This window comes from Pan paniscus, chromosome 8 (assembly GCF_029289425.2).
Source record: "Pan paniscus chromosome 8, NHGRI_mPanPan1-v2.0_pri, whole genome shotgun sequence".
NCBI lineage: Eukaryota > Metazoa > Chordata > Mammalia > Primates > Hominidae > Pan > Pan paniscus.
In genome coordinates this window covers 144,038,326-144,065,407 of record NC_073257.2, presented here as the reverse complement: position 1 = coordinate 144,065,407, position 27,082 = coordinate 144,038,326, and the positions used below count along the sequence as shown (strand labels likewise).

Genomic DNA, 27,082 nt, shown 5'->3' with positions numbered 1-27,082 from the left:
AAACCTGGGGATGTCCACATGTGGTGTTTTTGTTAAGAAGATAATTATTGGCTGGGGGCAATGGCTTAGCCCTGTAATCCCAGCATGTTGGGAGGCTGAGGCAGGAAGATCGCTTGAGTCCAGGAGTTTGAGACCAGCCCGGGCAAAATGGCGAGACCCAGTCTCTACAAAAAAGTAAAAAAAAAAAAAAAAAAAAAAATAGCCGGACATGGTGGTGCACACCTGTGGTCTCAGTTATTTGAGGGGCTGAGGTGAGAGGATTGCTTGAGCCCAGGAGGTCGAGGATGTAGTGAGCTGAGATCGCACCACTGCACTCCAGACAGGGTGACAGAGTAAGACTTTGTTTTTTTAAAAAAAGATAATTGTTATATTTTTACTCAATAAAACAAAGGGTTTCATTCTCACTGGGCTCTTGACAAGTCATCTCTTCTTCCACCAGCAAAATGCAGAGAGGGAAGATGACAGCCATGTCTGAGGCTCACCGTGCAGCCTGGTCTCTCCATTTGGGGCAACTCCCCATTTTTTGAGGGGGGGGCATTAGCACCCTGACCTTGTGCTCCTGCAGCGAGTCGGGGCCTCTGGGCCTTGTTGTTTGGGATTTATGGGCACCTGGCACAGAGCAGGTGCTAGACGCACATTTACTGATCGTGTCCCCATGCCATCGGCCTTCTGGTATCCGAAAAGCGAGACTCCCCGAGCTGTGCCCCGAAGCCTCAGCAGCACTCCCCCCTCCAGGCCACAGGCTGTGTTCATCCCCATTCTACAGAGGAGGGACTCATGGCAGGAGGGGGAGGAACGGGGGCAGGGCCAGATGGTAAATATTTTAGGTTTTGTGGGTCAACTCCAAGGACAATATGTAAATGAGCAGGTGCAGCTGTGGGTTTTTTTTTTTTTTAATCATTTTTATTTCTTTAGAGACAGGGTCTCACTCTGTCATGCAGGCTAGAGTACAGTGGCACAATCACAGCTTACTGTAGCCTCAACCTCCTAGACTCAAGTAATTGTGTCGCCTCAGCCTCCCGAGCAGCTGAGCCCACAGGAGCATACCACCGCACCTGCGTAACGTGTCCATTTTTTTTTGTAGAGATGAGGTCTCCCTATGTTGCCCAGGCTGGTCTCGAACTCCTGGGCTCAAGCTATCCTCCCACCTTGGCCTCCTAATGTGCTGGGATGACTCATGTTCTAATACAACTTTCCTTGTGGTGTGGGCACCAAAATCTGAGCTACACGTGATGATCACGTGTCACGAAACATTCTTCTTTTGATATAACAAGGAGGTGAAATCACAGGAGGGTGAATAAGTCAGAGGTTAAGCAACCAGCCCCAAATAACCCGACTCCCCTCCACCGCCAGACCATGCAGGTCCCAAGAGAGATGCCTTTGATGGGCAAGAAATGGGGAGGGAGAGAACTAGGGCCTGGAGTGGGGACACCATCCACGTGTGACCCAGGCCCTTCCAAGCCCACGGCAGGCACCTGCCTTCATTCCCAGCCCCTTCCTGGAGCTGCCTTCTCTCCGGATGCTCTCTCCCTCGCCTTCTCCTTCCAGGAGCCTGGGCACACTTCTTAATGGCTCCTGGGGACCAGGAGATGGAAAGGAGAGGGCAAAGGTCATGCTAGAGGTGGAAAGAGGTTCAGGCGTGGGTAGCCCACCCCAGGGCTTGGCTTGTCCTCTGGTCAGCCCCTCCCCCTGCTCCAGACCCCCACCCCCTTGGCTGCCAGCACAGCTCAGCACAGCCCAATCTTTCCCGAGGCTTCAAAAGCCCCAAAGTGCTGGGCATCCAGCCAGAGGCCATCGTGGGCCTCCCCATCCCCCGGGCTTGCCCCTGCATCTCCACATTTGCTAACGGGTGCTGTTCCTCCAAATCTGGAAGCTCTAAACCGATGGCCCATCCTTTTCCTTTATTCCCATGTGAGAGCCATACCTGCCCACTCTGTTTCAGGTCAGTTCCACCGTGGACGCTGCAGTGGGAAAGTCAGCGTCCTTTCCAGGGATGGCACCACTGGACACAGACCCCAAGGCCCTGCGGCCCCAGATGGGAGGGCTGTCCCCGCGCAGCAGAGGATAATTTCTGTGAGCTCAGCGTGGTTTGCGGCCACCACCACGGCACCTGTGCCTACAGGCCCTCAAGTCTCCCACTGCCCGCCACCCCACCCCCCACCATGTGGTCTGTCCCAAGCAGCCTCTGGGACTGGGTGGGGGTTTCCACAGGGATCTGGCCAAACCCACTCCAGGAAGAGCCTCTGGGCCCCAGGGGAGGCGGGAGAGAAGGACATTCAAGGGTGGGGGTCTGGGGAGCGCCCACCTTGCTCTTCTCCTGCTGCAGCTCGATCTGGATGTCTGTGAGCTTGGCTCGAAGATCCTCGTTGGCCGCCTGCAGCGCCGCGAGGGCCTCTGCCTTGTCCCCCTTGGCCCGGCTGCTCATGCCCCTCTTGGACATGGTGAGGCTGGATGGCCGGGGGGATGCCCAGGGGTAGGGTGCTCTGGCTGGGCTGGGGGTGGCTGGGGTGTCCACGCCAAGCTCCCAGCAGGTGTCACCCGGGCTGCTGTCACACTACATCTTCTCATTCACCTGGAGGGGAAAGCACACCGCGGTGAGCAGCTCCCTCCGGAGCCGTGGCCTGGAGCTCAGGGGCTTGTGTGCCGGGGCGGGGGCACGTGGACCCCCCACCTCATTGCAGCACTGAGGATGATACCTGGACGACGCAGGCCAGGGAACCAGCCCCAGACCTCAGAGCCCATCTGCCCGTCGTATGGTGCCCCCACACAGGGACCCCACATCTAAGAGGACATCCCCACGCCCAGCACGGGATGAACACTCAGCACGGGTGAATTCTTTTCCCTCTTAGGAATCAGAGAGTGAGGGAGTGGGCACCCAACTTCGAACTCAGAATTCTGTACATGGCTGTGAGGCCACACCGCGGCAATGGCACGTATAAACCACGAGCTCTCAGACGGCAGAGGGACCCCGTGACCGGGCTCCTCCACAGAGACCCACAAGCTGCACCCAGGAAATGCCCAGAAGTACGGAAAGCAGGGACTGGAACAGAAGCGCACGCCCAGCTCACAGCAGCACAATCCAGGTAGCTGCACAGTGGAGGCAACCTGCATCCATCGATGGATGAGTGGCTACACAAAATGCAGAATATCCACGTAACAGAATATTACCCAGCTGTAACCAGGAGGGAGATTCGGACACACGCTATGACAGGAGGATCCCTGAAGACATTAGGCTGGGTGAAATGAGCCGGTCACAGAAGGACAAATGCCGCATGATTTCACTTATATATTCAGGATCTACAGTCGGCAAACCCAGGAACTAAGTAGAATGGTGGGTGCCAGGGGCTGGCAGGAGAGGCAATGGGAGCTACTGTTTAATGGAGATGGATTTTCTTTCTTTTTTTGGAGATAGGGTCTGGCTCTGTGTCCCTCAAGGGGAGTGGCCGTAAATACACAGGAAGCTTCCCTCCCTCGCCCACTGCTTGCCTCCTGCTGTATTGCCCAGCTTCTAACAGGCCACGGACAGGCACCGATCCATGGTCAGGCACTAGGAACCTGGTGTAGACAATCAGTGATCTCCACTGGTCACAGCAAGTCCTCCAGGTTCAACCCCAGGGAAGCTGCTCATTGTCTAAGAAGAGGTGATTGGACGAAGCTGGTGAGATCCTCACACTTTCTTTCTGTGCTGCCAGGCACCTCCCCTAGCTGTTCCTTTCCCTCAGAGGCTCCCCCCCACCAAGCTACTCCTCTCCCCCAGGTGCTCCTCTCCCCCAGGTGCTCCTCCCCTCCAGCTGCTCCTCTCCCCCAGGTGCTCCTCCCCATCTCTGATGTTCCTCTCTCCCCCTGATGTTCCTCTCCAGCAGCTGCTTCTCTACCCTAGCTCCTTCAGATGCTCCTCTTGGCTGCCCAGAGGATCAAGGACCCCCGGTGCTCCTAACAGGTCCATTGGGCCCCTCTGTGGCCCTCCTGCTCCTGGGGCCTCCTTCCATCCCCACCATGACCAGCTTTCCCCGACAGAGGGAAAAAAGCACCTTTCCCTCTTGTCCTTGTTTACCTTCTGCTCCTGTCACCTGTTACAGGGCAGTGAAGGCAGCCAGGATAGAAGGGACCAGCAGGCAGATCACACATGGGAACTTTCCCGGTGAACACAGCCCCCACCCCCACAACTCCTGCTCCCATTTCCTGATGAACACAGGCCCACCCCATGCCCGCGTCTCCTCTCCCAGTGAACACTCCCCCCACCCCACGCCCGCGTCTCCTCTCCCGGTGAACACTCCCCCTACCCCACGCCCGCGTCTCCTCTCCCGGTGAACACTTCCCCCCACCCCACGCCCGCGTCTCCTCTCCCGGTGAACACTCCCCCCACCCCACGCCCGCGTCTCCTCTCCCGGTGAACACTCCCCCCACCCCACGCCCGCGTCTCCTCTCCCGGTGAACACTCCCCCCACCCCACGCCCGCGTCTCCTCTCCCGGTGAACACTTCCCCCCACCCCACGCCCGCGTCTCCTCTCCCGGTGAACACTCCCCCCACCCCACGCCCACGTCTCCTCTCCCGGTGAACACTCCCCCCACCCCACGCCCGCGTCTCCTCTCCCGGTGAACACTCCCCCCACCCCACGCCCGCGTCTCCTCTCCCGGTGAACACTCCCCCCACCCCACGCCCGCGTCTCCTCTCCCGGTGAACACTCCCCCCACCCCACGCCCGCGTCTCCTCTCCCGGGGAACACTCCCCCCACCCCATGCCCGCGTCTCCTCTCCTGGTGAACACAGGCCCCCATGACTCCTGCATCTCCTCTCCGGCCTGGTGAACACAGCCCTCCCCTGCTACTCCTGCATCTGTCCTCAGCCCCCTATTTATCAGTTCACAGGACCACGGGAGGGAGACTTGGACATGGGCCCTGCAGTTTGATGAAGGCCGAGCTGTGTGGGTGTGGGGCTCAGAGACCAGTGGAGGTGGCAGGATGGGCAGGTGGGAGGGCCACAGGGCAGCCAAGTAGACTTCCATGGGTGAGTGAAGATGGCCTCACAGCGGGAGGGTGAAAGGAGGGTCGGAGGTGACCCATCACCTGGGAGGCGATGCAGACACCCAGGAACCACGAGGAGCCTGCAGGGCTGACAGGTGAACTGGGAAGAGGCTGGGCACGTCTCACCCTGCAGGGCCGCCGGCCTCCACCTGGATGGGGAGAAGGGCCCAGCAGGGTGGATGTCAGCTCTGCACATGTGAGACGGGGACTGGAGGGACCAGGCTCGGGCAGATGGCAAAGCTGGGAGCTGTCATGGGGTACAGAGGGAGGAAGGTGCCCTCAGGATGCCACTGCAGACCGAGGGGCTGGACCCATGGACGGGGCTGAGGCTGCACCCAGGTCGCCCCGCGGACGTCATCAGAGGCATCTTCATTTACAAAGGAGAGGGTGCTCGCCGGGCCCGGCACACTGCCTGTCTCCCCTTTCCAGCTCCATCCTGAGGACAAAACCCCAGGCAGCTTGGGAAAGGCCTGAGAAGTATGCAAGAAGAAGGGCCTGAGGAGGAAAGGGGGCTCGGCTGGCCTTGCTGCTGGAGAATGAGAGGACATTGGGTGGGCACAGACTCCTAGAGATGGGACAGGAGGTTCTGCAGGTGCTTTGCTGTCTCTTGATAACAAGCTGCTCTAAGGGGAGACACCAGCTGACACTTGAGCGACTTTTAGTGACTCCTGGCCCCAACCGCATGAGCATCGGGTGGGCTCCTGCGGGCTCTAGAACTGTGGGCCCACCTCCCACGGTCCTCCCTGGGGACCCATGAAGGGGACTCTCCAGGGGGATGAAGAACCCACTGGGGAAGGGCCGGGTCCTGTCCTGTGCACTCGGGTTCTCTACCACCACAGGTGACTGTTCTGGTAAACTTCCCACCTCCACACAAGGGTGTTCTTTCCCACTTCCAATAACACGTTCCCACCTCCATTCAAGTCCTCACAGACACCCCCGAGAGACAGGGCTCCAGCTTCCTTCCAGCAGCACCCCAGGACCGAGCCCCGGGCCACCACTGCCCTCTCCTGGCTGCCGCACCACTCTCTGTGCAGTGCTCACTGATGGCGGCAGAAACTCATTCCCATCTGGCTGTCATAGGGCATTGAGCATTTGAGGAAAAGGGAAAATAAAATCTGGCTGCCGAGACAGTTGTCGTTCCATAGTTTTGCTATTTAAAATAGATGAAGCAGTTTTTTGAAAGAGAATCTGTTTTAAAGGGTCATGGTTGCTAATACACAACGGCCAACGTTTAGACCCATCCCAGGAGCTAGTTTCTAATTAACCCACTGTTCGTAGCATTTAGTTAATTTTGTTTCGGGGAGACTTCAGTGGTGGGGTTGGGGGGTCGGTCCTTGCTCTGTCGCCCAGGCTGGAGAGCAGCGGTGCAATCACAGCTCACTGTAGCCTCGACTTCCTGGGCTCAAGCAATCCTCCCACCTCAGCCTCCCATGTATGGATTTCCACTTTGGAGGAGGGAAAGTATAGAAAGCTAAAACCTTGTCTACATTGCAGAAAAAGCTCCCCAGACTGGCCTCCCTCCTCCCGTCCCAGGCCTGGGAGTGCCCAGCTCCTCCGAACGGATTGAAGTCCACTCTGGGTCCCGCACTGGCCATCCTGGTCTGAGAGCTTTCACTGGCATCTCCCTAGAGGCAGAGTTGATATTTTTCTCCAGCACCAATCTGGGAACTGATACGGTAACTATGTTGAGTTTATTCCTTATGAAAACGAGCAGGGATGGTGTGAATCTCCCCCAAGTGGCAAGGCTCAGGCACCCAGCTGGGGTCTGCGGCAAGCTCTTCCTTCCCGCCCAGGAGCACAGCTGGGGTTCCTCATGCAGAGAGAACGGGGAGCGCGGCCGGGGTTCCTCACGCAGACAGAATGGGGAGCGCGGCCGGGGTTCCTCATGCCGAGAGAAAGGGGCTTTCAAGTCTCGCCTCGCATCCTAAAATGAAATGATGTTGGGGCGGCTGGGAGGCTCCGCACCTCAGATGATCACAGCTTTGGTAAATGGAGGCATCTCCTTTCCCCACAAGGACACTGCTGCTGTTTGCAGGTGACGGAGCTCATAGCTGCTGGGGGGGCGTGGCCTGCGCTCCGGCCCTGGGGGTGGCTGCTGGGTTTCATGAGCTTTTCTGCCCACCCCCCAACCCTCGTAAGGAACCAGGGTGCAGAGAATCATCCAGTCTCAAGGGTGTGTGAGGCTGTTCTGGTCAATACGTCTTCTCGCGGCCTTCCTTACACCCTGGGAGGCAGACAGGGCGACTGGAGAGAGACCCAAAGGCTGCGGGAGTGGGAGATCTCAGCTGGTGGCGGCCCAGACACCCCCACCTTGGGCGTGGCATGGGCTTCAGCCATGCGGGAGGTCCAGCCGGCTCATGCCAAGGGCTCGGCCCCACGTGGCACACTCTGCACTGAGTCCCAGACCATGGCGTTCCTGGCTCGAGGAGACCCACGGTTCTCCAACGGGGTGGGAGCGGGTCTGAGGGACCTGTGTGGGGGTCCGTGCGGGGGGTCCGTGTGGGGGCCTGTGAGGGCAGCACACTGTGGGACACCCACTGGGCAGAGTCTGGTCACAGCTGCATCTGCCCTGGGGAGCCTGGATCAGCCCGGGGGCAGGAGCCAGGGTGGGTGCAAGCTCAGAGCAGACACCCCCTACAGCACTGTGCCAGCCCCTCACCACGATAGGATCACAGGAGGGCTGGGACCGGGGCTGTCCCTTCACCGGGAATCACAGCAACGCAGCGTGAATCTCAGATGCAGACGAGCCCTCCAGACACTGTGGACTCTGCTCAAGCCCACCATCACCAGGGTGAGCACAGGAGCTGCAGACGGACAGTGTGGCAGTGTGAGGGGTTTGGGGTGCCGAGGAATGTGCCGTCCGTGACACGCACCTGAGCCACAAGGCACAGGGCAGGCGGTGCCCAGGGGACTGGCCTGATGAGGACTTGTGAATGTACCCATGAGTTGATTCATTGACACAATCAGGATGTGCATTAAAGCACTGGGCGTCTTAACACACATGCTGAGTTGCATTTGACCAGGAAAAATAAGGGTCCTGAGCCTGTTAGTCGGGGAAAACCCACAGCATATGCAAGAGAGGTGGAGTTTGCACCAGGGCCTCCCCAAACCCCCATAGAGAGAGTGCTTCCTCTGCTGGACAGGGTTCCCCAGTGGGCTTCGCTGTCAGTTTCAGACCGGGACTGCACCTTCATACTTTCCTCGGGGAAGTCGTTAAATTAACAGTGCAGATTGCCTATCTTTTATTTCGGGGTCTCTGAGGAGGTAATGAAACAATTTATTTCCCAGTCATCATGTGAAGGCTGAAGAAGTGCTTTGGATTGACCTCTGGTAAAGTCGTTTTATGGCAGGAGGTTTCTGTGTGGAAGGCTGATGGATGTCTTTCCACCGCCGGTGAATCACCACAGTGAACCTCAGTGTTGCTGACGAGGAGGCTGGCCCCCTTAGAGCTTTGCTCCACTCTGTCCCTGTCGGGCTGTTTACTCAGTGTTGAGCCTCTGGATTTGGGCTTCAATACCACCACGCGATGCAGAGGACACCGAGAAGTCAGTCAGACCTGTCCACACCCGAGCAGCCTTCAGAGCCACCTCCTGTGATTCGGGGGCATCCTGGGGTGGGACGGTCCATGTCTCTGCAGCTCCTGTGACCTCACCAGGCTGTAAACATTTGACTTGCATTCTTTCTGGGCTAAATGGTTTACCTACAGAGAAGTCCAAGGTTCGGTTCCCAAACCCAGCTGAGTGTAAGATCACCCTGAGGAGGCTTACTGAGTATGGCCTGTCTCTCCAGGAGGAAGGAGGACCCAGGACTTCACCCCCGGCTCCTGATCACGAGACCAGTGTCGCAAACCCAGCTCTGAGAGAGGAGCGCTGTGGTAAAGAGCCCCTTCCTCACTGCAAATGCCCCTGGTGTGGCCAGAGGTCACGGTAAAGACCAGGCCCAGGATGGGAGAAGCCCGGTGGAGGTGCCGGGGGCTCTGGCAGCCACTCAGCACCCAGGAGAAGAGCAATGCCACTAAGCTGGCCTCACGGTGATACCTAGAAGGGCTCTCAAGGGACGTCCGCACTCTGATCTGCAGTGGCCACTCCGATGGACGCTAAAGATGCTTCAAGATGGACAAGAGGCCATTTCATCCCACAACAACCCACACAGCCCTCAGGAAGTGCCATGAGTGACTTTCTGAAAAGCAGCTTGGGATCATCCACAAAATCTCTGCACTGACTTCAACACGTTCACATTTTGATCAATAAATGTTAAGACGGTGACAGCGAGCCATCAGTCCTCATCTCCAGAACTGAATCTAGCACATTTCACTTTGTACTGAAAGGCGATCTTGGCTGGGCACAGTGGCTGAGGCCTGTAATCCCAGCACCTTGAGAGGCTAAGGTGGGAGGATCACTTGAACCCAGGAGTCTGAGACCAGCCCGGGCAACAGAGGGAGACCCCATCTCTGCAACAAATAAATTAGCCAGGTGGGCGCCTGTGGTCCCAGCTCCCTGGGAGGCTGAGGCGGGAGGATCGCTTGGGGCTGGGAGGTCAAGGCTGCAGTGAGCTGTGATCATGTCACTGCACTCCCACCTGGACAACAGAGGAAGACCTTGTCTCAAAAAAAGAAAGAGAAAAGAAAAAGAAGAAAAAAAAAAAGGAAGGAAGGAAAGGGGAAGGGAAAGGGGAAGGGAAAGGGGAAGGGAAAGGGGAAGGGAAAGGGGAAGGGAAAGGGGAAGGGAAAGGGGAAGGGAAAGGGGAAGGGAAAGGGGAAGGGAAAGGGGAAGGGAAAGGGGAAGGGGAGAAAAGAGAAAGAAGGAAGGGAAGGGGAAGGGAAAGGGAAAGGGGAAGGGGAAGGGGAAGGGGAAGGGGAAGCGGAGAAAAGAGAAAGAAGGAAGGAAAGGGAAAGGGGAAGGGGAAGGGAAAGGGAAGAAAAGAGAAGGAAGGAAGGAAAGGGGAAGGGGAAGGGAAAGGGAAGAAAAGGAAGGAAGGAAGGAAGGAAAGGGAAAGGGGAAGGGAAGAAAAGAGAAGGAAGGAAGGAAAGGGAAAGGGGAAGGGGAAGGGGAAGAAAAGAAAAGGAAGGAAGGAAAGGGAAAGGGGAAGGGGAGAAAAGAAAAGGAAGGAAGGAAGGAAGGGCAATCTCTGTGATAGGAAGCTTAGGTTCTGAATCACCCGCAAATGCATTAAAATTCTAAATTTTCACTGAAGTGCCATGACTTTTTCTTAAAAAAAAAAAAAACAAACTTTTAGTTTGAGATAATTGTAGACCCACATGCAGTTGTAAGACAGAATATACGGATGCCGCACGTCCCCTTTCCCTATTTCCCCCAATGAGAACATCTTGGAAAACAGTGGGACAGTATCACAGCCAGGGGACAAAGGTTGGGAACACTCCTGTCCCTACAAGGGTCCCTGTTATTGTCACATTCACTTCCCTCCTACCCTGCCCCCTCCATAACCATGGGAAGCCACGATCTGCTCCCCAACTACATAATTTTGCCATTTCAGAAATGTTATAGAAATGAAGTCATACAGTAGCCGACCTCCCGAGAGTCCGTGTGATGCTTGGAGGGCCACGCAGGTTACCACGGGCACCCACAGCTCAACCTTCTCACTGCTGGGTGGTGACCCACAGTTCACCCTTCTCACCACGGAGTGGCCCACGGTTCACCCTTCTCACCGCGGAGTGACCCACGGTGTGGCTGCACCACTGTATCTTTCGCCACTCGCCCACCGGAGGACACCTGGCGCTGAACCATTTCCGGGCTCTACAGCAGCTGGATGTTTATTTGCCCAGCTGGTCTCCAGAGGGGCCTTGCCTCCCACCAGCCGTGTATGAGGGACCCAGGTTCCCGACACCCTTGCCTGCATTTGGTGGTGGTGCCATTTCTAACGTTGCCGTTCTCCTAGGTGAGCTCACAGGCCCTATGGCTTCTGTCTGCATTTCCCTAGCACCTCGCCGTGGCGTCTCTCCTGTGTGCCTTGGCCATCTGCACATCATGTCGGGAAATGTCTGCTGTGAGGCTGCTGCCTAACTGGTTCTGTGGCTGGAGGAAGCAGGCTCTTCTTGGGGATGGTTTGTCTGAGCCAGTTGGCTCTGGGTTGCTGGATTCTTCAGCTCTGTGTCTGGGACGTCCCAGGCAAAAAGAAAACCCAGGGACCCTGCCATGGCGTCATTCCTGGGGTCTGAGGTCCCTGGCCGGCCGCTTTCTCCAGCCTGCCTTTCAGAGTCTTCTTACGCTGGTTTCTTATTTCATGTCCAGGGTTTTGATTGTACTAATGGGGGAGCAGGGAAAAGTATGTCCCCTCCATCTATCCAGAGGCAGAAGGCTGGCCACAACTTAAGAAAAAAAAAAAAAAATCACGGCCAGGTCCAAAGCCACAACTTTTTCATCACGGAAAAAACTCTTGCACCTGTATTTACCATTATCATTTCAGTTACACAACAAGTGTGATTTAAAATTTGCGAGTGCACTTCCTGGGGTGGAAGTCAGATATTACACTAACCAAGTACAGTAACCACCACCGCGTGTTAAGGAAACAGCCGTCGGCTCCAGGGCTCAAGGGCATGGCCATCTTCAAAGGAGACACATGTTGTATGAGTCACTCTCCGGTGGTTTTCAGTCTGCCTGGGTTACTACTGGCAGGAAGGCTTAGGTCACATTAATAACTAGAAGTCCCTTTTGAGATATAAGAATTGGCAGCAACGATCACTCTATAAAATAAACCACTGAGCATGTTATGTTTTCCAAGTGGTAGTACAAGTGTTTTAAAAATATCAGAACTAAAAACAAAATTGTGCATGATTTACACACAGCTCAGCTTCTGCCCAGACCAATTGTCTACTGATCCCAGTGTAAAAAGGGAGGTTTCTGGCACAGGAAGAAATGTCAGGATCACCTGGCCAGATCCCCCAGCTCTTCAGGTGAGGAAACCAGGATCCAGAGGAAGACCCCCCAAGACCACAGCACCTGCTTCCCAAGAGAGCTGGATCCCGCCTGCTCTCCCCAACAGCAGCATGGGACAGTATGCCGGTGGATTCTACCATGGGTGGAAGCCTGAGCTGTAATACTCAGGGCATTGGGCAGAGCACCCAGACAGGCACTGTCTCTGTGGTGGGCCACTCCTGCCCCAATCTTGAAGGCAGGCCTCACAGAGAATGCTCTTCCCAAACAACTCAGCAGTGTCCCAGAACAAAGCTCAAAAACACCTATCAGGAATGGTAAACACCCAGGAGGAGGATCATGGTGGATGGGACTAGATTGCAGGCAGAACCAGATTGCAGTTCCCACTCAGATGGAGAAAAAGCGTGTGGAGTCTCGCGTCGTGAACTTCTGCATCCAGAACGACTGCAGGAATAAATCGGGAAAGCCGAGAGAACCCCCAGACCCTCTGAAGGTAGGAGATTGCTCCTGCAGGACCTGGGAGACACCCCAAATACTGTGAGTGCCCAAGCTATGGAAGTGGGAAAGGAGGACCGTTCACCCCCAAACACACACCCCCACTGCAGAACCTGAAGGTCTAGATCACGGGAGAAGATTCTGAGCTCACCTGGAGCTGAGTCCAGCGAAATACAGGGGCGGAGGAAGCAGTGGGAAAAGCCCTGTGGGCTCTCTTGGTTCCCTAGGAAGCCATTTCTGCCTTACCTCAGAGGGGTCCTTCGGAAGGGCAGCCAGAGGCACTGGGGAAATGCCACAGGGAGAAGGAAACCTCCAGCTGAACTTTGTAACAATTCCAACCTAAGGAGAAGCCTCCTGGCCAGAACTTGGGGGAGGGTGTGAATCCAGTGACAGACTCCACAGGTAGAGGAAGAATGAAAGCCCCATTTTCACAGCTGGGAGGCAGGTAGCCTGGGGCACGTTCTCAACCCTGCTGGCCCACTGCCTGGAAGCAGACTCAAGGCTGCTGTGGGGGGCACAGTGGGAGTGAGACCAGCCCTTCAATTTGTGTGGGAGCTGGGTGAGGCCTGTGCTGCTGGCTTTTCCCCACTTCCTTGACAACCTGCATGACTCAGCAGAGGCAGCCATAATTCTCGTATGTACACAACTCCATTAACCTGCGAATCTCACCCCCATGCCCCACAGCAGCCACAGCAAGACCCGCCCAAGAAAGACTGAGCTCAGACACTGGCCCCACCCCCACCTGATGGTCCTTCCCCATCCAGCCTGGTAGCTGAAGACAAAAGGCATATACTCTTAGGAGTTCCAGGGCCCCACTCACTGCGGGTTCCTCTCTATGCTGCCACAGCAGATGCTCTCTGGAAAGCTCCACCTCCCAGCAGGAGGCCAACCGGCACAAAAATACAGCATTAGACCGCCAAAGCTAAGTCCATTGCACCCCCTGCCACCTCCACCGGAACAGGTGCTGGTGTCCATGGCCAAGAGGCCCACAGACAGCTCTCTGGGCAGACAACCCCCAGTACCAGCCCGGAGCCTGGTAGACTTGCTGGGTGGCTGGACCCAGAAGAGAGATAACAATCACTACAGCCCACCTCTCTGGAAGCCACATCCATAGGAAAAGGGGCAGAGCCCTAAATCAAGGGAACACCCCATGGGACAAAAGAATCTGAGCAACAGCCCTCAGCCCTAAACTTTCCCTCTGACAGAGCCTACCCAAATGAGAGGGAACCAGAAAACCAACTCTGGTAATATGACAAAACAAGGCTCTTTAACACCCCAAAAAAAATCACACTAGCTCACCAACGATGGATCCAAACCAAGCAGAAATCCCTGACTTACCTAAAAAAGAATTCAGAAGGTCAGTTATTAAGTTAACCAAGGAGGCACCAGAGAAACACAAAGCCCAATTTAAGGAAATAAAAAAAAGTGATACAAGTCAGGAGTTCAAGACCAGCCTGGGCAACATGGTGAACCTACTAAAAATATAAAAATTAGCCGGGCATGGTGGCGTGAGCCTGTAGTCCCAGCAACTTGGGAGGCTGAGGCAAGAGAATTGCTTGAACCTGGGAGGCAGAGGTTGCAGTGAGCTGAGATCACACCACTGCACTCCAGCAGCCTGGGTGACAGAGTAAGACTCCATCTCAAAAAAAAAAAAAAAAAAAAATAGATACAAGAAATGAAGGGAGAAATACTCAGTGAAATCAAATAAAAAACAATCAAGAAGATGCCGAATAGGAAAAGCTCCAGTCTACAGCTCCCAGGGTGAGTGACGTAGAAGACGGGGGTGATTTCTGCATTTCCAACTGAGGTACTGGGTTCATCTCACTGGGGCTTGTCGGACAGTGGGGGCAGGACAGTGGGTACAGCCCACCAAACGTGAGCCGAAGCAGGGCGAGGCATCACCTCACCCAGGAAGTGCAAGGGGTCAGGGAATTCCCTTTCCTAGCCAAGGGAAGCGGTGATGGACAGCACCTGGAAAATTGGGTCACTCCCACCCTAATATTGTGCTCTTCCAACTGTCTTAGCAAATGGCACAATAGGAGATTATATCCCGCACCTGGCTCAGAGGGTCCCACGCCCACCGAGCCTCGCTCATTGCTAGCACAGCAGTCTGAGATCTAACTGCAAGGCGGCAGTGAGGCTGGTGGAGGAGGCGCCCGCCATTGCTGAGGCTTGAGTAGGTAAACAAAGCCGCCGGGAAGAAGGCCTGCCTGCCTGCCTCTGTAGACTCCACCTCTGGGGGTAGGGCACAGCCGAACAAAAGGCAGCAGAAACCTCTGCAGACTTAAACGTCCCTGACAGCTTTGAAGTTAGTAGTGGTTCTCCCAGCATGGAGTTTGAAATCTGAGAATCGACAGACTGCCCCCTCAAGTGGGTCCCTGACCCCCGAGTAGCCTAACTGGGAGGCACCCCCCAGTAAGGGCAGACTGACACCTCACACGGCCGGGCACCCCTCTGAGATGAAGCTTCCAGAGGAATGATCAGGCAGCAACATTTGCTGTTCAGCAATATTAGCTGTTCTGCAGCCTCCACTGCTGACACCCAGGCAAACAGGGTCTGGAGTGGACCTCCAGCAAACTCCAACAGACCTGCAGCTGAGGGTCCTGACTGTTAGAAAGAAAACTAACAAACAGAAAGGACATCCACACCAAAAACCCCATCTGTACGTCACCATCAAAAAAGACCAAAGGTAGATAAAACCACAAAGATGGGGAAAAAACAGAGCAGAAAAGCTGGAAATTCTAAAAATCAGAGCACCTCTCCCCCTCCAAAGGAATGCAGCTCCTCGCCAGCAATGGAACAAAGCTGGATAGAGAATGACTTTGATGAGTTGACAGAAGTAGGCTTCCGATGATCAAACTTCTCCGAGCTAAATGAGGAAGTTCAAACCCATCACAGAGAAGCTAAAAACCTTGAAAAAAAGATTAGACAAATGGCTAACTAGAATAACCAATGTAGAGAAGTCCTTAAATGACCTGATGGAGCTGAAAAACATGGCACGAGAACTACGTGACAAATGCACAAGCTTCAGTAGCCGATTCGATCAACTGGAAGAAAGGGTATCAGTGATTGAAGACCAAATGAATGAAATGAAGCAAGAAGAGAAGTTTAGAGAAAAAAGAGTAAAAAGAAATGAACGAAGACTCCAAGAAATATGGGACTATGTGAAAAGACCAAATCAATGTCTGACTGATGTACCTGAAAGTGATGGGGAGAATGGAACCAAGTTGGAAAACACTCTGCAGGATATTATCCAGGAGAACTTCCCCAACCTAGCAAGGCAGGCCAACATTCAAATTCAGGAAATACAGAGAACACCACAAAGATACTCCTCAAGAAGAGCAACTCCAAGACACATAATTGTGAGATTCACCAAAGTTGAAATGAAGGAAAAAATGTTAAGGGCAGCCAGAGAGAAAGGTCGGGTTACCCACAAAGGGAAGCCCATCAGACTAACAGTGGATCTCTCGGCAGAAACTCTACAAGCCAGAAGAGAGTGGGGGCCAGTATTCAACATTCTTAAAGAAAATAATTTTCAACCCAGAATTTCATATCCAGCCAAACTAAGCTTCATAAGTGAAGGAGAAATAAAATCCTTCACAGACAAGCAAATGCTGAGAGATTTTGTCACCACCAGGCCTGCCCTACAAAAGCTCCTGAAGGAAACACTAAACATGGAAAGGAACAACCAGTACCAGCCACTGCAGAAACATGCCAAATTGTAAAGACCATCGATGCTAGGAAGAAACTACATCAACTAACGAGCAAAATAACCAACTAACATCATAATGACAGGATCAAATTCACACATAACAATATTAATTTTAAATGTAAATGGGCTAAATGCTCCAATGAAAAGACACAGACTGGCAAATTGGATAAAGAGTCAAGACCCATCAGTGTGCTGTATTCAGGAGACCCATCTCACATGCAGAGACACACATAGGCTCAAAATAAAGGGATGGAGGAAGATCTACCAAGCAAATGGAATACAAAAAAAGCAGGGGTTGCAATCCTAGTCTCTGATAAAACAGACTTTAAACCAACAAAGATCAAAAGAGACAAAGAAGACCATTACATAATGGTAAAGGGATCAATTCAACAAGAAGAGCTAAGTATCCTAAACATATATGCACCCAATACAGGAGCACCCAGATTCATAAAGCAACTCCTTAGAGACCTACAAAGAGACTTAGACTCCCACACAATGATAATGTTGACATCCCACTGTCAACATTAAACAGATCAACAAGACAGAAAGTTAACAAGGATACCTAGGAATTGAACTCAGCTCTGCACCAAGCAGACCTAATAGACATCTACAGAACTCTCCACCCCAAATCAACAGAATATACATTCTTCTCAGCACCACATCACACTTATTCCAAAACTGACCACATAGTTGGAAGTAAAGCACTCCTCAGCAAATACAAAAGAACAGAAATTATAACAAACTGTCTCTCAGACCACAGTGCAATCAAACTGGAACTCAGGATTAAGAAACTCACTCAAAACCACTCAACTACATGGAAACTGAACAACCCACTCCTGAATGACTACTGGGTACATAACAAAATCAAGGCAGAAATAAAGATGTTCTTTGAAACCAATGAGAACAAACACACAACATACCAGAATCTCTGGGACACATTTAAAGCAGTGTGTAGAGGGAAATTTATGGCACTAAATGCCCACAAGAAAAAGCAGGAAAGATCTAAAATTGCCACCCTAACATCACAATTAAAAGAACTAGAGAAGCAAGAGCAAACACATTCAAAAGCTAGCAGAAGGCAAGAAATAACTAAGATCAGAGCAGAACTGAAGGAGATAGAGACAAAAAACCCTTCAAAAACTCAATGAATCCAGGAGCTGGTTTTTTGAAAAGATCAACAAAATTGGTAGACTGCTAGCAAGACTGATAAAGAAGAAAAGAGAGAATCAAATAGATGCAATAAAAAATGATAAAGGGGTTATCACCACTGATCCCACAGAAATACAAACTACCATCAGAGAATACTATAAACACCTCTATGCAAATAAACTAGAAAATCTAGAAGAAACGGATGAATTCCTGGACACATACACCCTCCCAAGACTAAACCAGGAAGAAGTTGAATCTCTGAATAGACCAATAACAGGCTCTGAAATTGAGGCAATAATTAATAGCTTGCCAACCAAAAAAAGTCCAGGACCAGATGGATTCACAGCCAAATTCTACCAGAGGCAAAAGGAGGAGCTGGTACCATTCTTTCCGAAACTATTCCAATCAACAGAAAAAGAGGGAATCCTCCCTAACTCATTTTATGAGGCCAGCATCATCCTGAAAACCAAAGCCTGGCAGAGACACAACCAAAAAAGAGAATTTTAGACCAATATCCCTGATGAACATTGATGCAAAAATCCTCAATCAAATACTGGCAAACTGAATCCAGCAGCACATCAAAAACTTATCCACCATGATCAAGTGGGCTTCATCCTTGGGATGCAAGGCTGGTTCAACACACACAAATCAATAAACGTAATCCAGCATATAAACAGAACCAAAGACAAAAACCACATGGTTATCTCAATAGATGCAGAAAAGGCCTTTGACAAAATTCAACAGCCCTTCATGCTAAAAACTCTCAATAAATTAATTATTGATGGGACGTATCTCAAAATAATAAGAGCTATTTATGACAAACCCACAGCCAGTATCATACTGAATGGGCAAAATCTGGAAGCATTCCCTTTGGAAACTGGCACAAGACAGGGATGCCCTCTCTCCACTCCTATTCAACATAGTGTTGGAAGTTCTGGCCAGGGCAATCAGGCAGGAGAAAGAAATAAAGGGTATTCAATTAGGAAAAGAGGAAGTCAAATTGTCCCTGTTTGCAGATGACATCATTGTATATTTAGAAAACCCCACTGTCTCAGCCCCAAATCTCCTTAAGCTGATAAGCAACTTCAGCAAAGTCTCAGGATACAAAATCAATGTGCAAAAATCACAAGCATTCCTACACACCAATAACAGACAAACAGAGAGCCAAATCATGAGTGAACTCTCATTCACAATTGCTTCAAAGAGAATAAAATACCTAGGAATTCAACTTACAAGGGATGTGAAGGACCTCTTCAAGGAGAACTACAAACCACTGCTCAACAAAATAAAAGAGGATACAAACAAATGGAAAAACATTCCATGCTCATGGATAGGAAGTATCAATATCGTGAAAATGGCCATACTGCCCGAGGTAATTTATAGATTCAATGCCATCCCCATCAAGCTACCAATGACTTTCTTCACAGAATTGGAAAAAACTACTTTAGAGTTCATATGGAACCAAAAAAGGGCCGACATTGCCAAGACAATCCTAAACCAAAAGAACAAAGCTGGAGGCATCACACTACTTGACTTCAAACTATACTACAAGGCTATAGTAACCAAAACAGCATGGTACTGGTACCAAAACAGAGATATAGACCAATGGAACAGAACAGAGGCCTCAGAAATAATACCACACATCTACAACCATCTGATCTTTGACAAACCTGACAAAAACAAGCAGTGGGGAAAGGATTCCCTATTTAATAAATGGTGCTGGGAGAACTGGCTAGCCATATGTGGAAAGCTGAAACTGGATCCCTTCCTTACACCTTATACAAAAATTAATTCAAGATGGATTAAAGACTTAAATGTTAGACCTAAACCCACAAAAACCCTAGAAGAAAACCTAGGCAATACCATTCAGGACATAGGCATGGGCAAGGACTTCATGTCTAAAACACCAAAAGCAATGGCAACAAAAGCCAAAATTGACAAATGGGATCTAATTAAACTAAAGAGCTTCTGCAGAGCAAAAGAAACTACCATCAGAGTGAACTGGCAACCCACAGAATGGGAGAAAATTTTTGCAATCTACTCATCTGGCAAAGGGCTAATATTCAGAATCTACAAAGAACTCAAACAAATTTACAAGAAAAAAGCAAACAACCCCATCACAAAGTGGGTGAAGGATATGAACAGACACTACTCTAAAGAAGACATTTATGCAGCCAACAGACACATGAAAAAATGCTCATCATCACTGGCCATCAGAGAAATGCAAATCAAAACCACAATGAGATACCATCTCACACCAGTTAGAATGGTGATCATTAAAAAGTCAGGAAACAACAGGTGCTGGAGAGGATGAGGAGAAATAGGAACACTTTTACACTGTTGGTGGGACTGTAAACTAGTTCAACCATTGTGGAAGACAGTGTGGCAATTCCTCAAAGATCTAGAACTAGAAATACCATTTGACCCAGCCATCCCATTACTGGGTATATACCCAAAGGATTATAAATCATGCTGCTATAAAGACACATGCACACGTATGTTTACTGCGGCACTATTCACAATAGCAAAGACTTGGAACCAACCCAAATGTCCATCAATGATAGACTGGATTAAGAAAATGTGGCACATATACACCATGGAATACTATGCAGCCATAAAAAAGGATGAGTTCATGTCCTTTGTAGGGACATGGATGAAGCTGGAAACCATCATTCTCAGCAAATTATCACAAGGACAAAAAACGAAACACTGCATGTTCTCAATCATAGGTGGAATTGAACAATGAGAACACTTGGACACAGGAAGGGGAACATCACACACCGGGGCCTGTCATGGGGTGCGGGGAGTGGGGAGGGATAGCATTAGGAGATATACCTAATGTAAATGACGAGTTAATGGGTGCAGCACACCAACATGGTGCATGTATACATATGTAACAAACCTGCACATTGTGCACATGAACCCTAGAACTTAAAGTATTAAAAAAAAAATCAAGACTTCAGGAAACAATGGACACACTTATGGAAATGCAAAATGCTCTGGAAAGTCTCAGCAATAGAATCAAACAAGCAGAAGAAAGAACTTCAGAGCCTGAAGATAAGGTTTTCGAGTTAACCCAATCCAACAAAGAAAGAAAAAAGAACAAGAAAATATGAACAAAGCCTCCAAGAAGTCTGGGATTATGTTAAATGACCAAACCTAAGAATAATTGGCATTTTTGAAGAAAAGAAATCTAAAAGTTTGTAAAAACATATTTGGGGGAACAATCAAGAAAAACTTCCCCAGCCTTGCTAGAGACCTAGACATCCAGATACAAGAAGCTCAAAGAACACCTGGGAAATTCATCCCCAAAAGATCATCGCCTAGGCACATTGTCATCAGGTTATCTAAAGTTAAGACAGAGAAAAGAATCTTAAGAGCTATGAGACAAAAGCACCAGGTAACCTATAAAGGAAAACCTATCAGATTAACAGCAGATTTCTCAGCAGAAACCGTACAAGCTAGAATGGATTGGTGCCCTATCTTCATCCTCCTTAAGCAAAATGATTACAAGCCAACTCTTTTGTATCCAGTAAAACTAAGCTTCATAAATGAAAGAAACATACAGTCTTTTCCAGACAAATGCTGAGAGAATTTGCCACTACCAAGCCAGCACTACAAGAACTGCTAAAGGGAGCTCTAAATCTTGAAACAAATCCTGGAAAGACATCAAAACTGAACCTCTTAAAAGCATAATCTCACAGGACCTATAAAACAAAAATACAATTAAACAAAAAGCCAAGCTATACAGGCAACAAATAGGATGATGAATGAAACAGCACCTCGCATCTCAATACTAATGTTGAATGTAAATGGCCTAAAGCCTCCACTTAAAAGATACAGAATTGCAGAATGGGTAAGAATTCACCAACCAAGCATCTGCTGCTTTCAAGAGATCCACCTAACACATAAGGACTCACATAAACTTAAGGTAGAGGGGTGGAAAAAGACATTTCATGGAAATGGACACCAAAAGGGAGCAGAAGTAGCTATTCTTATATCAGACAAAACAAACTTTAAAGCAATAGCAATTAAAAAGGCAAAGAGGGACATTATATAATGATAAAAGGCCTTGTCCAACAGGAAAATATCACAACCCTAATTATATATGCACCTAACACTGGAGCTCTCAAATTTATAAGACAATTACTACTAGACCTAAAAAAAGAAATAGACAGCAACACAATAATAGCGGGGAACTTCAGTACTCCACTGATGGCACTAGACAGGTCATCAAGACAGAAAGTCAACAAAGAAACAATGGATTTAAACTATACCCTGGAACAAATGGACTTAATGGATATTTACAGAACATTCTACCCAACGACTGCAGAATATATTCTATTTAACAGCATATGGAACTTTCTCCAAGATAGACCATATGATAGGCCACAAAACAAGCCTCAATAAATTTAAGAAAACTGAAATTATACTAAGCACTGTCTCAGACCACAGTGAAATAAAACTGGAAATCAACTCCAAAAGGAAACTTCAAAACCACACAAATACATGGAAATTAAATAACCTGCTCCTGAATGATCACCGGGTCAACAATGAAATCAAGATGAAAATTTAAAAATTCTTCGAACTGAACAACAGTGATCTATAAAAACCTCTGGGATACAGCAAAGGCAGTGCTAAGAGGAAAGTTCATAGCCCTAAACACCTACATCAAAAAATCTGCAAGAGCACACACAATCTAAGGTCACACCTCAAGAAGCTAGCAAAACAAGAACAAACCAAACCCAAACCCAGCAGAAGAAAGGAAATAACCAAGATCAGTGCAGAACTAAATGAAATTGAAACAAAAAATACATACAAAAGATAAATGAAACGAAAAGCTGGTTCTTTGAAAAAGAAATAAGGCCAGGTGCAGTGGCTCACACCTGTAATCCCAGCACTTTGGGAGGCCGAGGTGGGTGGATCACGAGGTCAGGAGTTCAAGACCAGCCTGGCCAATATGGTGAAACCCCATCTCTACTAAAAATACAAAAATTAGCCAGGCGTGGTGGCATGCGCTGGTAGTCCCAGCTACTCGGGAGGCTGAGGCAGAAGAGTCGCTTGAACCCAGGAAGCGGAGGTTGCAGTGAGCCAAGATCGCACCACTGCACTCCAGCCTGGGGGACAGAGCAAGACTTCCCCTCACAAAAAAAAAAAAAGAGAGAAAATTGATAGACCATTAGTAAGATTAACCAAGAAAAGAAGAGAGGAAATCCAAATAAGCTCAATTAAAAATGAAATGGAAGATATTACAATTGACATCACAGAAATACAAAAGATCATTCAAGGCTACTAAAAACATCCTTACACGTATAAACTAGAAAACCTAGCGGAGATGGATAAATTCCTGGAAAGATACAACCCTCCTTCTTAAATCAGGAAGAACTAGATACTCTGAACAGACCAATAACAGGCAGCGAGACTGAAATGGTAATAAAAGAATTACCAACCAAAAAAATCCAGGACCAGATGGATTCACAGCTGAATTCTACCAGACATTCAAAGAAGAATTGGTACCAATCCTATTGACACTATTCCACAAAATAGAGAAAGAGAGAATCCTCTCTAAATCATTCTATGAAGCCAGTATCACCCTAACACCAAAACAAGGAAAGGACATAACTAAAAAAGAAAACTAGACCAATATCCTTGTTGAACATAGATGCTAAAATCCTTAACAAAATACTAGCTAACCGAATCCAACAACATATCGAAAAGATAGTCCACCATGATCAAGTAAGTTTCATACCAGGAATGCAGGGATGGTTTAACATATGCAGGTCAATAAATGTGATACAATACATAAACAGAATTAAAAACAAAAATCACATGATCATCTTAATAGATGCAGAAAAAGCATTAGACAAAATCTAGCATCTCTTTATAATTAAAACTCTCAGCAAGATTGGCATACAAGGGACATAACTCAATGTATTAAAAGCCATCTATGACAAACCCATAGCCAACATCAGACTGAATGGGAAAAAGCTGAAAGCATTCCCTCTGAGAACTGGAACAAGACAAGGATACCCACTGTCACCACTTCTCTTCAACATAGTACTGGAAGTCCCAGCCAGAGCACTTCTCAACATAGTACTGGAAGTCCCAGCCAGAGCAATCAGACAAGGGAAAGAAAGAAAGGGCATACAAATCCATAAAGAGGAAGTCGAATTGTCACTGTTTGCTGATGATATGATTGTATACCTAGAGAACTCTAAAGACTCCTCCAAAAAGCTCCTAGAACTGATAAAATAATTCAACAAAGTTTCCGGATACAAAATTAATGTACACAAATCAGTAGCTCTCCTATACACCAACAGCAACTAAGCTGAGAATCAAATCAAGAACCCAACCCCTTTTACAATAGCTGCAAAAGAAATAAAATACTTAGGAATACACCTAACCAAGGAGGTGAAAGACCTCTACAAGGAAAACTATAAAACACTGCTGAAAGAAATCATAGATAACACAAACGAGTGGAAACACAAACATTCTACCCATGGATGGGTAGAATCAATATTGTGAAAATGCCCATACTGCCAAAAGCAATCTACAAATTCAATGCAATTCCCATCAAAATACCACCATCATTCTTCACAGAACTAGAAAAAACAATCCTAAAATTCACATGGAATCAAAAAAGAGCCCACATAGCCAAAAGCAAAACTAAGCAAAAAGAACAAATCTGGAAGAATCACATTACCTGATTTCAAACTATACTATAAGGCCATAGTCACCAAAACAGCGTGGTACTGGTATAAAAACAGGCACATAGACCAATGGAACAGAATAGAGAACTTTGGGTTCAAATAAACCCAAATACTCACAGCCAACTGATCTTTGACAAAACAAACAAAAACAAAGTGGGGAAAGGACACCCTTTTAACAAATGGTGCTGGGATACCTGGCTAACCACATATAGGAGAATGAAACTGGATCCTCATCTCTTACCCTATACAAAGATCAACTCAAGATGGATTAAGGACTTAAATCTAAGACCTGAAACTATAAAAATTCTAGAAGATAACATCAGAAAAACTCTTCTAGACGTTGGCTTAGGCAAGAATTTCATGACCAAGAACCCAAAAGCAAATGCAATGAAAACAAAGATAAATAGCTGTGACTTAATTAAACTAAAGAGCTTTTGCATAGCAAAAGGAACAGTCAGTAGAGTGAAGAGACAACCCAGAGAATGGGAGAAAAATCTTCAGTATCTATACATCTGACAAAGGACTAATATTAAGAATCTACAATGAGCTCAAACAAATTAGCAAGAAAAAAACGAACCCATCAAAGAGTGGGCTAAGAACATGAATAGACAATTCTCGAAAGAAGATATACAAATGGCCAACAAACATATGAAAAATGCTCAACATCACTAATGATCAGGGAAATGCAAATCAAAACCACAATGCAATACCACCTCACTTCTGCAAGAATAGCCATAATCAAAAAATCAAAAAAAAGAATAGATGTTGGCATGGATACAGTAAACAGGGAACACTTCTGCATTGCTGGTGGGAATGTAAACTAGTACAGCCACTATGGAAAACAGTGTGAAGATTCCTTAAAGAACTAGATCTACCATTTGATCCGGCAATCCCACTACTGGGTATCTACCCAGAGGAAAAGAAGTCATTATAGGAAAAAGATACTTGCACATGCACGTTTATAGCAGCACAATTCACAATTGCAAAAATGTGGAACCAACCCAAATGCCCATCAATCAACAAGTGAATAAAGAAACTGTGGTATAGGCCGGGCGCAGTGGTTCACGCCTGTAATCCCACACTTTGGGAGGCCGAGGCGGGCGGATCACGAGGTCAAGAGATCGAGACCATCCTGGCCAACATGGTGAAACTCTGTCTCTATTAAAAATATAAAAATTAGCCGGGCATGGTGGCAGGTGCCTGTAGTCCCAGCTACTCGGGAGGCTGAGGCAGGAGAATCGCTTGAACCTGGGAGGCGGAGGTTGCAGTGAGCCTAGATTGCACCATTGCACTCCAGCCTGGGCGACAGAGTGAGGACACTGTCTCAAAAAAAAAAAAAAGAAAGAAACTGTGGTGTATATATACACAATGGAATACTACTCAGCCATAAAAAGGAATGAATTAATGGCATTCACAGCAACCTGGAGGAGACTGTAGATTATTATTCCAAATGAAGTAACTTGGGAATGGAAAACCAAACATCATGTGCTCTCACTCGTAGGTGGGAGCTAAGCTACAAGGAGGCAAAGGCATAAGAACGACACAATGGACTTTGGGGACTCAGGGGGAAAGGGTGCGAAGAGGGTGAGGGATAAAAGACTACAAATTGGGTGCAGTGTATACTGCTCGAGTGACGGGTGCACCAAATTCTCACAAATCACCGCTAAACAATTTACCCATGTAACCGAACACCACCTGTTCCCCAATAACCTATGGAAATAAAAAATTTAAAAAATAATAATTTGAAAATTATTTAAAGGGAAGCAAAAAAAAATTCAGCCCCCCCAAAACAAACAATGCCCAATGTCTGGCATCTAATCAAGAATTACCAGGTTGGGTTTGGTCAATGGGAAGCAAAATAATAAAAATTAAATTTAAAAAATTGCCAAGCATGCAATGAGCAGAGACCTGGGACTCACAATGAGGAGGGTAAAGCCGACCCACAGAGAAAAACACAGACATGACACAGATGGCAGAATTCGTAGGCAGGGACAGGAAAACAGTCAGCATAAATAAAATCCCTATGTGCACGAAAGCAGAGGAAGACAGTGGCCGGTTAAGAAGAGACATGGAGAGATTTTAAAAGACCCAAATCAACGAGGCCGATGAGGGCTGCTCTGTAGGGAAGCGACGTGTGGTTCTCTGTGCACTGCTGCTCCCGTGCCTCAGGAAAGGATCGCGTCTCCCCCTGAGACTCCTCGGAAAGGCCAGTTGGCTCAGCAGAACCACAAACCCAAGCAGAGGGGCTCGCTTATCTCTGCAGCTTGACCTGTACATAAAAGAACAGGAGGCCAAGAATAACGGAGGCAACCGTGACGATGAAGGCAGAACTAGAGGCCTCGCACTACCCATCTCCAGACCTCTCCAAGGGCACCTTAGTAAAGATGCGGGCACTGGGATAAGAACAGACAAGACTCAGGATTCACTCCAGAGCTCAGGAGCCGACCAGCATGTGAGCAGTCGCTGGTCTGTGATGCAGGCAACACTGTGAGGCACTGGGCAAAGGCAGTCTTTTTTCTCAATAGTGCTGAGTTAACTGGACATTCACACGGAAAAATATAGCTTGCTCCTACCATAGACAAAAAATCATTTTCCAATGGATTGCAGATAACAATGTGAAAGGTAAAACAATAATCTTATAGAAGCAAACATAGGAGAAATAAATCCTGGGTTTACAAATAAGTGTGAGTTCACATATAAAATGATTTTTGACAAGGGTACTAAGTAAGACTACTCAATGGGGAAATGACAGTCTTTTCAATAAATGATGCTGGGAAAACTGGATGTCCACATGCAAAAGAATGAAGCTGGACCCTTACCTTACACCCTTATGCAAAAGTTAACCTAAAATGGATCAAAGACCTAAACATAAGACCTTAAAGTACAAAACTCTAGAAAAAAAATTAAGGCAAAAGCTTCATGACACTTAGGGGATGATCTCTTGAATATGACATCAGTGCAGAGGCAATAAGAGTAAAAATAGATAAACTGGACTATGGCAAAATTAAAAGCTTCTGTGCATCACGGGGCATAATCAACAGGCTGAAAGGACAACCTGTGGATGGGAGAAAATATTTGCAAATCCTATCTCATAAGGGTTCA

At 48.5% G+C, this 27,082-nt stretch overlaps 1 protein-coding gene across 22 annotated transcripts in view; it reads right to left on the bottom strand.

The window, feature by feature from the left end:
• Positions 1–27,082, bottom strand: part of JAKMIP3 (Janus kinase and microtubule interacting protein 3) — a 157,467-nt gene that overhangs the window by 85,818 nt on the left and 44,567 nt on the right. For all 22 annotated transcript variants that reach the window (XM_055093495.2, XM_063607600.1, XM_055093494.1 and 19 more), the window contains exon 2: positions 2,306–2,572. In XM_055093495.2, coding sequence (XP_054949470.1) covers positions 2,306–2,440 — 135 coding nt within the window. In that variant the 5' untranslated portion in view covers positions 2,441–2,572. The remainder of the gene's footprint in view (positions 1–2,305; positions 2,573–27,082) is intronic.